The sequence below is a fragment of the Phyllobates terribilis genome, unplaced genomic scaffold (genome assembly GCF_046119375.1).
Source record: "Phyllobates terribilis strain yellow unplaced genomic scaffold, ASM4611937v1 Scaffold_11__3_contigs__length_659146591, whole genome shotgun sequence".
NCBI lineage: Eukaryota > Metazoa > Chordata > Amphibia > Anura > Dendrobatidae > Phyllobates > Phyllobates terribilis.
Window position 1 is genome coordinate 200,923,645 of NW_027362771.1, and position 14,635 is coordinate 200,938,279.

General features: G+C 44.8%; 1 protein-coding gene across 1 annotated transcript in view; it reads right to left on the reverse strand.

The window, feature by feature from the left end:
* Window positions 1-14,635, reverse strand: part of LOC141165063 (uncharacterized) — a 123,342-nt gene that overhangs the window by 98,786 nt on the left and 9,921 nt on the right. The window contains exons 2-3 of the mRNA XM_073650709.1: window positions 2,336-2,425; window positions 1,581-1,688 (exon numbers count right to left, since the gene is read on the reverse strand). Of these exons, the coding sequence (XP_073506810.1) occupies window positions 1,581-1,688; window positions 2,336-2,425 (198 nt within the window). The remainder of the gene's footprint in view (window positions 1-1,580; window positions 1,689-2,335; window positions 2,426-14,635) is intronic.

Consider the following 14,635-nt stretch of genomic DNA (forward strand, 5'->3'; position numbering starts at 1 on the left):
GACCCTACACTAACTATTTTGCAGGATATATCTCTCCCTAAATCAGCAGCGCTGTCCCTACACTGTCTGATCCGGAGTGACTGTGTCCAAGATGGCGGCGCCCGGTTTTAAATACTCGAGGTGACGCTGTGCGGCCAGCCAATCACTGTAATGCCCACAAACAACATGGCTGCGGCATTACAGTGACTGGCTGGCAATCCCTGCATGTTCATTGGCTCTGTAAAGAGCGCCAAACATGCAGGGCGGAGACCCGAGCTCCCGCCCGAGTAACCCGGAAATGCTCGGTGCTCGCCGAACATCCCGAGTAGCGTGATGCTCGGGCGAGTACCGAGCAGTGTGGAGCATGTTCGCTCAACACTAAACATAACCTAAAGGTTACATTTTAACTCTTCATTTTTCGTGGTTGATTAATTTTTTTGTAATAATAAGGATTATCATATATTTGAATATGGATTATTATTAGTGCTTTTTTTCTGTGCACCACACTTGAGATCCACATATCCCAGTGCAGGATCTCACATTTGGAACTATGCCCTGGAATGGTGAGCTGTGAAGGCTGCAGCCCATCAGTAGCCTCCAGTAGGCTGCAGTGCTCATGTGATATAGGAATATATAGCGCAGACACAGCACCAGCATCATTGGAATGGCGCCATGCCCTAAGATTAGTATACTTTTTTTATTGCACATGAGACACATTATCTTTTTAAAGAGGGGTTGGCTTAATAAAACATGCCATTTAAAGTCATATATTAGCAGTCATTAGTCCTTTTTGTATATGACTACCTTAAGGGATTGCCCAGTTCAGGACAACCCATTTAAAGTAGCAATAGCAAACAGGACTAATGACACTAATTAATGACTTTATATGGCATGTTTTATTAAGACAATCCTTCTTTAATTGGAAGCTACTGGTTTGCCTTCTCTAACCATCATGGATCAGGTGTTATTGCCATGGAAAGGCAAGTCTGTCATACAAATGAATGGACATTATTAAGTGCTTGGACTTGCTATGTCTCCAAGAGCGGAAGCTGCTCTTACAGAGTAGTTCTTTGTTCTGTTTCAAATGACATACGGTATGAGTTGCTGAGTTGTATACCATGTTCATATGTACATAGGGTGTCACCGTGACACAGGGGTGGACGCAGACAGAAGATGGCCGCTGTGTCAGAATAGTATATGGGACCTTTGCCCTCCAATAGCTCATCACGATGCATGCCTTTATGTGTCTGTGTTAAAAGCTGCTTACTGCTTTTGGGGTGTAAGTGGGACCCCTTAACCCTTAAACCCCTGTGTGGCTGTGCAGTTATCTATAGTCATCTATAGTCTTTGAAATTCAGATAAAAGATGTTGGCTATGTGACCACTTGTTATGGTCATCCTGACATCCATGTTTCTCATGTTTCTACGTACATATTGTAATCAGGTACGATAATGACTGGAAACTATTATTTCTAAAATGTACTAAACATAATAGTTCGGAAAATGGTAGTGGAAATGGGATGTACGGTGGCATTTCTCCAAAGGAAAAGCCATGACATCTGTATGAACAATGAGCTTGTGTTCACTTTGGGTTCCAAATACCTTGCGGATGGATGAGGCTTGTAATGCCTTAGTGTACTGCCGCACAGCGTCCTCATGACCATTTACATTTTGAAAAGCGATACCCAAGTGATAGTGCGTTTCATAAAGCTGAAAAATAAAACAGATCTATTATGGGAAAAAAAGGAATAACTGTAAAGTAAATTGCCAAACAGAGAAACTTATGAGCTAAACATTCTAATAACACTCATACTGCTTAAAAAATCATTACATAATGCCACATCTTGATATCAACTGTTTGGAATCACCGGATGTATTTGCAAAGTGTGACAAGACCAGACTTTACGCAGCTTTTTTCTATGAGACCATCTAAGCTACTGTATTTTTATTTTTCAGTTTTGCTCCCTAAATTCTGCTCATACTAGTTGTGATTATGTGTTATTTTAGTTATGGAATTCCGCACTACCTATGTGACATGGACATGCAGTACTGTGTGCCACATTTTGTTATGGGCCTGCTCCCTGTCTCGCATTGCATAGTTCCACACCTGCTCATGAATGTGGCCAATACTTTAAGCCACGCTTGTTAGGAAAATGAGCTTACTGCATTCCATTTTATAGGCTCTCGTGAAAATGAACTTTAGATGCAAGACTATTTCAGGATGATTTGTTTTAATCACTGTATAATGTACTTGGCAACAGGCCAATGTTACATAAGGATGTAAAACAATAAAAGCAAGTAATTAGGCCATCCCCATCTGACTGGAAAAAATAATTGAAAGTTATAGTGATAATTACCAGTTGCTTAAACTGTGCATCCACTTCTCCCCTTTCAGAGATTTTAATTGTGTTTAGAATTTTCAGTAGCTTCTTATAGTGTTCAATTGCCTAATTGAGTATATAAGACATGTTAATGACACAACTAGTCCTGTTAGGGACTCAAATGCAAATGGTATACACACACAAACATGGTACACACACAAAAACATGGTACACACAAACATGGTACACACAAAAACATGGTACACAAACATGGTACACACACAAACATGGTACACAAACATGGCACACACACAAAAACATGGTACACACAAACATGGTACACACAAAAACATGGTACACACACAAACATGGTACACACACAAACATGGTACACAAACATGGTACACACGCAAACATGGTACACAAACATGGTACACACACAAACATGGTACACACACAAACATGGTACACAAACATGGTACACACACAAACATAGTACACACACAAACATGGTACACACAAAAACATGGTACACACACAAACATGGTACACAAACATGGTACACACGCAAACATGGTACACAAACATGGTACACACACAAACATGGTACACACACAAAAACATGGTACACACACAAACATGGTACACACAAAAACATGGTACACACACAAACATGGTACACACACAAACATTGTACACAAACATGGTACACACACAAACATGGTACACACACAAACATAGTATACACACAAACATGGTAAACACACAAAAACATGGTACACACACAAACATGGTACACACACAAACATTGTACACAAACATGGTACACACGCAAACATGGTACACAAACATGGTACACACACAAACATGGTACACACACAAACATAGTACACACACAAACATGGTACACACACAAAAACATGGTACACACACAAACATGGTACACACACAAGCATTGTACACAAACATGGTACACACGCAAACATGGTACACAAACATGGTACACACACAAACATGGTACACACACAAACATAGTACACACAAAAACATGGTACACACACACACATGGTACACACGCAAACATGGTACACACACAAACTTGGTACACACAAACATGGTACACAAACATGGTACACACACAAACATGGTACACACACACAAACATGGTACCATGGTACACACAAACATGGCATACAGACAAACATGGTACACATACACACACAAACATGGTACACACACAAACATGGTACACACACAAACATGGTACACAAACATGGTACACACATAAACATGGTACACACACAAACATGGTACACCCACAAAAACATGGTACACACACAAACATGGTACACAAACATGGTACCATGGTACACACAAACATGGTATACACACAAACATGGTACACACACAAACATGGTATACACACACAAACATGGTACACACACAGACATGGTATACACACACAAACAAACATGGTATACACGCAAACATGGTACACACAAACAAACATGGTACACACAAACATGGTACACACAAACATAGCACTCACACAAACATGGTACACAAACATGATACACACATAAACATGGTACACATACAAACATGGTACACACACAAACATGGTATACACACAAACATGGTACACACACAAACATGGTATACACAAACATGGTACACATACACACACAAACATGGTACACACAAACATGGTATACACACAAACATGGTACACATACAGACACAAACATGGTACACACACAAACATGGTACATACACAAACATGGTATACACACACAAACATGGTACCCAAACATGATACACACAAACACAGTTACCCACAAACATGGTATACACACACAAACATGGTACACACACAAACATGGTACACACACAAACATGGTATACACACAAACATGGTATACACTAGTGTTGAGCGAGCACTAAAATGCTCGGGTGCTCGAAGCTCGGGCCGAGCTCACTGTGATACTCGGGTGCTCGACCCGAGCAACGAGCCCAATGTTAGTCTATGGGAGACCCGAACATTTTTGCGGCGGCTCCCCCGGCAGTCTGTAGACAGCCTAAAAAGTGCCCAAAACGATAGTGACAGTGCTCAAATGACATGGGGACAGCATGGGGATCGCCCCTGGAAGCATTTCTGACCCCCAGGTCACTGCTGTCAACAACGTGGTCAGAGGTATTAAGCCACTTTTACAGGCTCACAATAAAACGTTCAAAAACGAAAGTGAAAGTGCTTTCCTGTGAAATATGTTAACCCCTTAACGACCATGGGTCTTTCTGTTTTTGTGTTTTCCCTTTTTGCTCCCCTTCTTCCCAGAGCCAGAACTTTTTTAATTTTCGTTCAATATGGCCATGTGAGGGCTTATTTTTTGCGGGGCGAGTTGTACTTTTAAACACCATCACTGGTTTTACCATATCGTGTGCTGGAAAATGGGAAAAAAATTCCAAGTGCAGTGAAACTGCAAAAAAAATGCAATTCCACAGTTGTTTTTTGGGTCCTTTTTTTACCACGTTCACAGATTGCTAAAACTGACCTGCCATCATTATTTTCCAGGTTGTTACGAGTTCATAGACACCAAACATGTATAGGTTCTTTTTTATTTAAGTGGTGAAAAAAAAATCCAAAGCTTGCTAAAAAAACAAAAAAAAATGACGCCATTTTCCGAGACCCTTAGCTTCTCCATTTTTCAGGATCTGGGGCCAGGTGAGTGATTATTTTTTGCGTGCCGGGCTGACGTTTTTATTGATACCATTTTGGGGTAGATCCGATGTTTTGATCGCCCGTTATTGCATTTTATTGCAAAGTTGTAGCGACCAAAAAAACTTAATTCTGGCGTTTAAAATTTTTTTCTCGTTACGCCGTTTACTGATTGTATTAATTCTTCTTTCATATTGATAGATCGGGCGATTCTGAACGCGGCGATACCAAATATGTGTATGTGGTTTTTTTTTATATATATATATATATTTTATTTTGAATGGGGCGAAAGGGGGGTGACTTAAACTTTTATATATTTTTTATTTTTTTAAAAACTTTTTTTTACACTTTCTGCTTGCTTCTATAGTCTCCAGAGGAGACTAGAAGCAGCAGTTGTCTGATTGCTTCTACTGCATACAAGCGATGAGCAGATCGCTTGTATGCAGGAGAAATGCTCACTTGCTATGAGCGCTGACCACTAGGTGGCGCTCATAGCAATTGAGACATGACAACCACAGGCGTCTGCTGCAGACCCTGAGTTGTCATGCCCACCCATTGGTGACCCGCGATCACGTGACGGGGTCACTGATGGGCGGGGCTTAGGACTCCCGGAAGCGCGACTTAAATGCCACTGTCAGAGATTTAACATATTAACAGCCGCGGGTGGATTGCGATTCCAATAATCAGCTGACATGTGCTCGCTTCAGTGCGGGCTCACCGCCGGAGCCCCCGCTGAACCGGCCTTCCCGACCTGGTGCGTACTATTACTGACCAGGTCGGAAAGGGGTTAAGGAACATCCTTTCCAGGGTAAAGACTTGTGTATAAGGTAAAATAAATAACCAAAAACAAAAATACTCCTCCACACCTTGGGCTATGTTCACAAGTAGCATTTTTTTATGCGTTTTTGCACGTTTGTATTGCTTTCAACCGTGACAAATGCATTCACCGGGAAATGTCATTTTAACATTTTACAACCTTATCTGGCCATGTGCTGTGTGACACATGCATACAGTGCTAAAAAGACATGGGACCATCATGGGGAAGACCCCTGGAAGCATCTCTGACACCCAGGTCACAGCCTAAAAGTGTGCCCATCAGAAGTGATCCTTGCCGCATCAGAAGATGCAGACTTGCAACTATCCCCGTGCAAGTCCTTGTCCCAGGGCAGTGTTCAATTGTACCTCCCCCATAACTTGCAATACAAGCGCAAGTATGCAGCCTGCTACCCACCCACCCCCCAGGCTGCAATACCATACTGCTAGCTTGCTTGCACTTGAAATTGGGCCTTTTAGGCATGTGGAGGTGGAATCTGGCCACCACGTCATGGCTGCGTCGGTAGCCTGGTATTCATACTCAGTCCCCAGCCGCCCGGCGGCCGGGTGTCCACGCTTGGTCCCCAGCCGCCAGGGGGCGGCCGGGTGTCCATACTCAGTCCCCAGCCGCTCCGCGGCCGGGTGCCCACACACAGTCCCCAGCCGCGTGGGGGTGGCCGGGTGTCCATAAACGGTCCCCAGCCGCCCCTATTTGTTCCGGTGCGCCTTATACACAAGCGCGCATACCAAAACATTACCTGTGCCCTCCCCAGTGCATTTAGTGGGAAGGACAGCCTAACCACAAACACGTGGACAAGTGAATGTGGCCAGGAATGGTCCATCTCACTGACGCCTTCACACTGGGTTAATATTGTGGAAGCCGGGACACAGTTGGACACTGGGATGCAACACGTCCTCCAGACATAGAAGATTGCGGGTCCTGGGTCAATCAGGCTTCAACACAAAGTTCAGAAGGTAGACAGCAGCAGTGGTCGGCCTCCTACACAACGAGTAAATTATTCATGATCATGAGGCCATCCACCTCCTTAGCTTTCTGTTCCTTGGAATGCAAGCACATGTATGTAGTAGCAGCTAGGCCTGAGGTGGTCAGCGTTTTGGCGCATATTCTACCTCCTTCGAGGATTGCTGGATGTTTTCCTGCTACTATCCCAGTTCTATGACTCCCGTTAAAACAAAGCTTCAGGTGATGAATGATGGATGAGGTGGTGGCAAAGGAGAAAGAGCAGGAGGAACAGGGACCATTCACATCAATATCAGGCCAGCCAACCACACATGTCTTGTAGGATATGTTTCCGTACCAAAAGGAGCGGTTCAGCTACACAGTTATAAGGCATACAGTGAATGCAATGCCTACCAAAAATTTCGAGGCACTCCAATGCCCCTTGGAAGTGACATGGAGGTCAGAGGGCCTTAACTAAACCGTTTTTTCCATTTATAGCAACTGGGTCTCCTGTACACTGTTGGCCTAAGCAGGGAATGGAAGGCTTTCCAAAAATTATTAGGCACTGCAATGCCCCTTGAAACAGACGTGGATTACAGCGTATTAAAAACCTTCTACCCATTATTGGGGAGTGGGTCTCCCTTAGTGTTCGCCTATGCATTGAAAAGCAAAAGCTGACAAAAATTAGGAGGAAATGCAATGCCCGTTGCAAGAGTCGTGGAAGTTAGAGGTAATTAAAAACAACATGTCAATGCCCCTTGGAAGAGCTGTGGAGTTCAGAGTGGTTTAACAAGACGGTTTTAATGCCCCTTAGAAGAGACGTGGAGTTCAGAGTGGTTTAACAAGACAGTTTTAATGCCCCTTGGAAGAGATGTGGAGGTCACAGTAGCTTAACAAGATGGTTTTAATGCCCCTTGGAAGAGACGTGGAGTTCAGAGTGGTTTAACAAGACAGTTTTAATGCCCCTTGGAAGAGTGGTGGAGGTTACAGTGGAATAAAAAGACAATATCAATGCCCTGTGGAAGAGACGTGGAGGTCACAGTAGCTTAACAAGACGGTTTTAATGCCCCTTGGAAGAGTGGTGGAGGTCGCAGTGGAATAAAAAGACAATATCAATGCCCCTTGGAAGAGTGGTGGAGGTTACAGTGGAATAAAAAGACAATATCAATGCCCTGTGGAAGAGACGTGGAGGTCACAGTAGCTTAACAAGACGCTTTTAATGCCCCTTGGAAGAGTGGTGGAGGTCGCAGTGGAATAAAAAGACAATATTAACGACCCTTGGAAGAGACGTGGAGGTCACAATAGCTTAACAAGACGATTTTAATGCCCCTTACAAGAGCCATGCAGTACAGCATATTAAAAACATTATTCCCATTATTGGAGAGTGGGTCTCCCATAGTCTTTGCCTATGCCTTACAAGCAAAAGCTGCCAAAAATTAGGAAGGGGGAACTTGCAATGTCCCTTACAAGAGCCATGCAGTACAGCATATTAAAAACATTATTCCCATTATTGGGGAGTGGGTCTCCCATAGTCTTTGCCTATGCCTTCCAAGCAAAAGCTGCCAAAAATTAGGACAGAGGAACTTGCAATGCTGGCAACATGGACCACGGTCACCCTGGTGGTATAGTGGTCGTGGAGGCTGAGGATAAGGAGAAGAGCAAAAAACAGCCGAAACGAGGAAGCGTATACCCATGTGTGGGTGTGAAGCGGTGCATGTGAATACACCTCCCGAAATAACACAGTGGATTTGACTTTATGTTACTCTGCTGTCATTTGGTGGTGATGAGAAGTCTGGCCCAATCCAGCCCTTGTTCATTTTGATAAGGGTCAGCTTGTCAGCATTGTCAGTTGACAGGCGAGTGTGCTTATCAGTTATAATTCCCCCAGCGGCACTAAAAACACTCTCCAATAACACGCTAGCGGCAGGGCAGGCCAGGACCTCCAAGGCATACAGAGTGAGTTCATTCCAAGTGTCCAGCTTTGATACCCAATAATTAAAAGGCACAGAGGAATCACGGAGGACGCTGGTACGATCGGCAAGGTACTCCCTCACCATCTTTTGAAACTTTCCACTCCTTGTGAGAGTACCCCGCGCCTCAGGGCCTGTAAGCTGGTCGGGTGTCAGAAAACTGTCCCAGAACGTTGACAGTGTTCCCCTGCCTCTGCTGGATTGGAGTTGCATCTCTCTCGCCTGTACGCCTTGGTTGGGCAACGAACTGTGACCTCTGCCGCTAGCGTGTTCAGATGGGAATTTTTTTAAGAGTTCTGCAGCAAGGGCCTTCTGGTATTGCCCCATTTTTGTAGACCTCTCCACCTCAGGAATAAGAGAGTGAAAGTTCTCCTTGTAGCGGGGGTCTACAAGTGTCACCAACCAGTAATGACTGTCACCCAACATTTTGACAACGCGAGGGTCACGGTTAAGGCAGCGTAACATAAAGTCAGCCATGCGTGCCAGACTGGTAACGGGCAAGATTTCCGTGTCCTCACCAAGATGACGACTGACCATGCTCTCCTCCTCCTCTTCCTCCTCCCCCCTGTCCTCAGGCCACCCACGCTGAACCAACAGTATGACACTTGTACAGGTACTACCGTCTACAACGCATGATAGCAGCTCCTGTTCTTCCTCCTCCTCCTCCTCTCCCTCATTGTCCCCCAATGCACGTTGGGATGAGATGAGGCTGGGCTGTGTGTAATCGCCCGCTACGGCTTCTTGATCCATCTCATCATACTCTGGCTGCAATGCCTCCTATTTAATTCTCTGCAGAGAGCGTTGCAAAAGACAGACAAGTGGGATGCTGACACTAATGATGGCGTCATCGCCACTCACCATCTTGGTGGCCTCCTCAAAGTTTGTTAGGATGATACATATGTCAGACATCCAGGTCCACTCCTGAGGTCTTATGTGTGGAGTCTGACCTGAATATCGACGGCCTTGTTGCAGCTGGTACTCCACAACTGCTCTCTTCTGCTCACAAATCCTTTGCAACATGTGGAGGGTAGAGTTCCAATGTGTGGGGACATCAAACACCAGTCGGTGTGCTGGAAGCTGCAAACGCTGCTGCAACACAGCAAGGGCGGCGGAAGCTGTAGCCGACTTGCGAAAATGAGCTGACAGGCGGCGTACTTTCACGAGCAGATCTGGCAACTCGGGGTACGATTTAAGAAACTGCTGAACCACGAGGTTAAGCACATGAGCCAGGCATGGTACGTGTGTGATCTCACCTCGCCTCAGAGCCGCCACCAGGTTACGGCCATTGTCACACACGACCATGCCGGGATGTAGGTTCAGCGGGCTCAGCCACAGATCTGCCTGCTCTTTCACAGCTGTCCACAACTCACAAGCAGTGTGAGGTTTATCACCTAAGCTTATGAGTTTCAGCACAGCCTGTTGCCGCTTGGCGGAGGCAGTACTGCAATGCTTCCAGCTTGTAACTGATGTGGTGATATCTGAGATAGAGGCTGAACATGAGGAGGAGGAGGAGGAGGAGGAATGCGCAGGAGCTGTACACTGTGGGGGCAACTCTGACTGACATAGGGCCCGCAATCCTCGGTGTGGGGAGGATGTGTTCCGTCCCAAGGTCCGACTGGGTCCCGGCTTCCACTATGTTTACCCAGTGTGCCATCAGAGAGATGTACCGTCCCTGGCCACAAGCACTTGTCCACGTGTCCGTTGTCAGGTGGACTCTCCCAGTAACTGCGTTGTTGAGGGCACGGCAGATGCTTTGGGACACATGCTTGTGTAGTGCGGGGATGGCACACCGGGAAAAATAGTGTCGGCTGGGGACCGAGTACCGAGGGACAGCCACCGCCATAAGATTGCGGAAGGATTCCGTCTCCACCAGCCTAAAAGGCAGCATTTCCAATGCAAGCAGTCGTGAAATGTGCGAATTTAGGACTGTGGCCTGTGGGGCGTTAGCTGCGAATTTCCGCTTTCGTTCAAAGGTCTGGGATATGGACAATTGAACGCTGCGATGGGACGTGGACGTGGACGTTGATGCTGTTTCTTGAGAAACTGCCATAACAAGTGAAGACTGAGAGGAGGGGGCATCTTTACATGCAGTATGGACAGGGGATTGCCTTGCACACACAACAGGGGGTTCTATTGCACGCACAACAGAAGCAGTGGTGACACCCGCTGACACTGGTCGTGGACCCTGGGTTTCGCCCCACAAAGTCGGGTGCTTTGCTGCCATGTGCCTGATCATGCTGGTGGTGGTCAGGTTCGTAGTTTTGTCACCCCTGCTGATGCTGGCATGGCAGGTGGAACATATGGCCTTTTTGGGGTTATCAGCAGAGTCTTTAAAAAAATTCCAGACTCTGGAAGACCTACCGCTTGTACTGGCAACGTCTCTCGTGTTGGTGTTACGGGGAACGGTTGCCTGCCTTCTGTCTGCGGCCACCACACTGCTTCTTCCTGCCTGTTGGGGTACTCTGCCTCCCTCCCCCTGTGTGCTGCTGGCCATACGCTGCATGTCCTCCTTCCACGTTGGGTCAGTTACTAGATCATCCACCACCTCCTCCTCTTCCACTTGCGCACCACGATCCTCCTCCTCACTTCCTGGCAATTGTGTCTCGTCATCGTCCACCTGTTGTGACAGATTGCCAACGTCGACTTCCTGTGGCCGTGGCTGTTAAAATATTTGGGCATCGCAACATGGGATCTCTTCTTCCACCACTTCAAGCGTATCAGGCGAGGGGCCGAAATATGGAAATGGACCAGTGAACAGCTCTTCAGAGTGTCCAAGTGTGGGATCACTTGCTGTCTGACGACACTCGGCATGGTGGGAGGAAGGAGCATCAGGGTGAGGAGGAGTATGCGGTCGAGACTCACGGCTACTAAGAGTTGACCGTGTGGAAGACAGACCGGAGGTGGTGGTGCCCAGGTAACTGGAAGTATTGTCTGCTATCCAATTAATAACCTGTTCACACTGATCAGTTCTCAATACTGGTGTTGTTCTGTGCTTCCCTAGTAATTCGGTCAAGAAGTGGGAGCGAGAAGATGTGGCTGTTGGTTGTGGCACATTTTCACCTTGGCCACGGCCCCGTCCTCTGCCTGAACCATCACCAGAACGTCCACTTCCACGTCCCTTGCCACGCGCCTTGCCCATTGTAAATGAAGTAAAATAGCTTACACTTGCACTATCAATGGAAAAAGGGTAATAAAGAGTAGATTAGAACCGTGGAAGAGGAAAACCACAGTTATTGTTTACTGGGGTATACCACACTTTTTTAAATAGAGATATTTGCGGCTGAACAGTGAGCGACACACTCAAACTGCTTTTTTTTTAGATACCAAAGGCCCAAAACTGGATAGTACAGCGATTTGACCCGTGGAACTGCGAAACAACAATGGGATGTCGGGCCTACACAAGACTATTTTCAACAGATATATTTTTGTGTCACAACAGTCAGGAGACACTACTGTTTTTCTTTACGGAAAAAACTACCAAAACCTGAATAATAGAGATTTTTTACCGTGGAACAGCAAAACCACAGTTATAATTTACTGGTGTATACCAGGCTTTTTAAAATATATATATATTTGCGGCTGAACAGTGAGCGACACACTCAAACTGTTTTTTTTAGATACAAATGGCCCAAAAGTGGATAATACAGAGGTTTGTACCGTGGAACTGCAAAACCACACTTGTATTTCTCGGGCCTACACCAGACTATTTTCAACAGATATATTTGTGTCTGAAAAATCAGGGAGACACTATTTTTTTTTTTTGTTTTACAGCAAAAAATGCAAAAAGCAGGATAATAGAGATTTTTTACCGTGGAACAGCAAAAGCACACTTCTGTCTCTCTGGCCTACACCAGACTATTTTCAACAGATATATTTGTGTCTGAAAAATCAGGGAGACACTATTATTATTTTTATACAGCAAAAAATGCCAAAAACAGGATAATAGAGAAGTTTTACCGTGGAACATCAAAACCACAATAATAATTTACTGGTGTATACCAGGCTTTTTAAAATATATATATATTTGTGGCTGAACAGTGAGCGACACACTCAAACTGTTTTTTTTAGATACAAATGGCCCAAAAGTGGATAATACAGAGGTTTGTACCGTGGAACTGCAAAACCACACTTGTATTTCTCGGGCCTACACCAGACTATTTTCAACAGATATATTTGTGTCTGAAAAATCAGGGAGACACTATTTTTTTTTTTTTTACAGCAAAAAATGCAAAAAGCAGGATAATAGAGATTTTTTACCGTGGAACAGCAAAAGCACACTTCTGTCTCTCTGACCTACACCAGACTATTTTCAACAGATATATTTGTGTCTGAAAAATCAGGGAGACACTATTATTATTTTTATACAGCAAAAAATGCCAAAAACAGGATAATAGAGATGTTTTACCATGGAACATCAAAACCACAGTAATAATTTACTTGTGTAAACCAGGCTTTTTAAAATATATATATATTTGCGGCTGAACAGTGAGCGACACACTCAAACTGTTTTTTTTAGATACAAATGGCCCAAAAGTGGATAATACAGAGGTTTGTACCGTGGAACTGCAAAACCACACTTGTATTTCTCGGGCCTACACCAGACTATTTTCAACAGATATATTTGTGTCTGAAAAATCAGGGAGACACTATTTTTTTTTTTTTTACAGCAAAAAATGCAAAAAGCAGGATAATAGAGATTTTTTACCGTGGAACAGCAAAAGCACACTTCTGTCTCTCTGGCCTACACCAGACTATTTTCAACAGATATATTTGTGTCTGAAAAATCAGGGAGACACTATTATTATTTTTATACAGCAAAAAATGCCAAAAACAGGATAATAGAGATGTTTTACCGTGGAACATCAAAACCACAGTAATAATTTACTGGTGTATACCAGGCTTTTTAAAATATATATATATATTTGCGGCTGAACAGTGAGCGACACACTCAAACTGTTTTTTTTAGATACAAATGGCCCATAGAACTGTAAAACCACACTTCTATTTCTCTGGCCTACACCAGACTATTTTCAACAGATATATTTGTGTCTGAAAAATCAGAGGCACACTTTTTTTTTGGGGGGGGGGGGGCACCAAAAGGTTAATAAGATGGGTATTTGTACATTGTGAAGGGGAAAAAAAAAATAGGATTTAGATTAAAAAAAAGGATTTTTCCTGGCCCCCGGGACCTGGAGCTAAGTCCAGCAATTTCAGCAACAGGAGCAGCACACAGGACTGTAATGCAGCGTTTGCTGGTATAACCACTGCGTCTCCTATACAGCCTGCCTGCCTGCCTGCCTGATATACCTGGGATGGATATTAGTCCTGAGAAGGACTGTTTGTTTGATCTGGCAGCCTTTACAGACCCTACACTAACTATTTTGCAGGATATATCTCTCCCTAAATCAGCAGCGCTGTCCCTACACTGTCTGATCCGGAGCGACTGTGTCCAAGATGGCGGCGCCCGGTTATAAATAATCGAGGTGACGCTGTGCGGCCAGCCAATCACTGTAATGCCCACAAACAACATGGCTGCGGCATTACAGTGACTGGCTGGCAATCCCTGCATGTTCATTGGCTCTGTAAAGAGCGCCAAACATGCAGGGCGGAGACCCGAGCTCCCGCCCGAGTAACCCGGAAATGCTCGGTGCTCGCCGAACATCCCGAGTAGCGTGATGCTCGGGCGAGTACCGAGCAGTGTCGAGCATGTTCGCTCAACACTAGTATACACACACAAACATGGTACACACAAACATGGTTTACACACACAAACAAACATGGTAACATGCAAACATGGTACACGCAAACAAACATGGTACGCACACAAACATGGTACACACACAAACATAGTATACACACACAAAAATGGTATACAC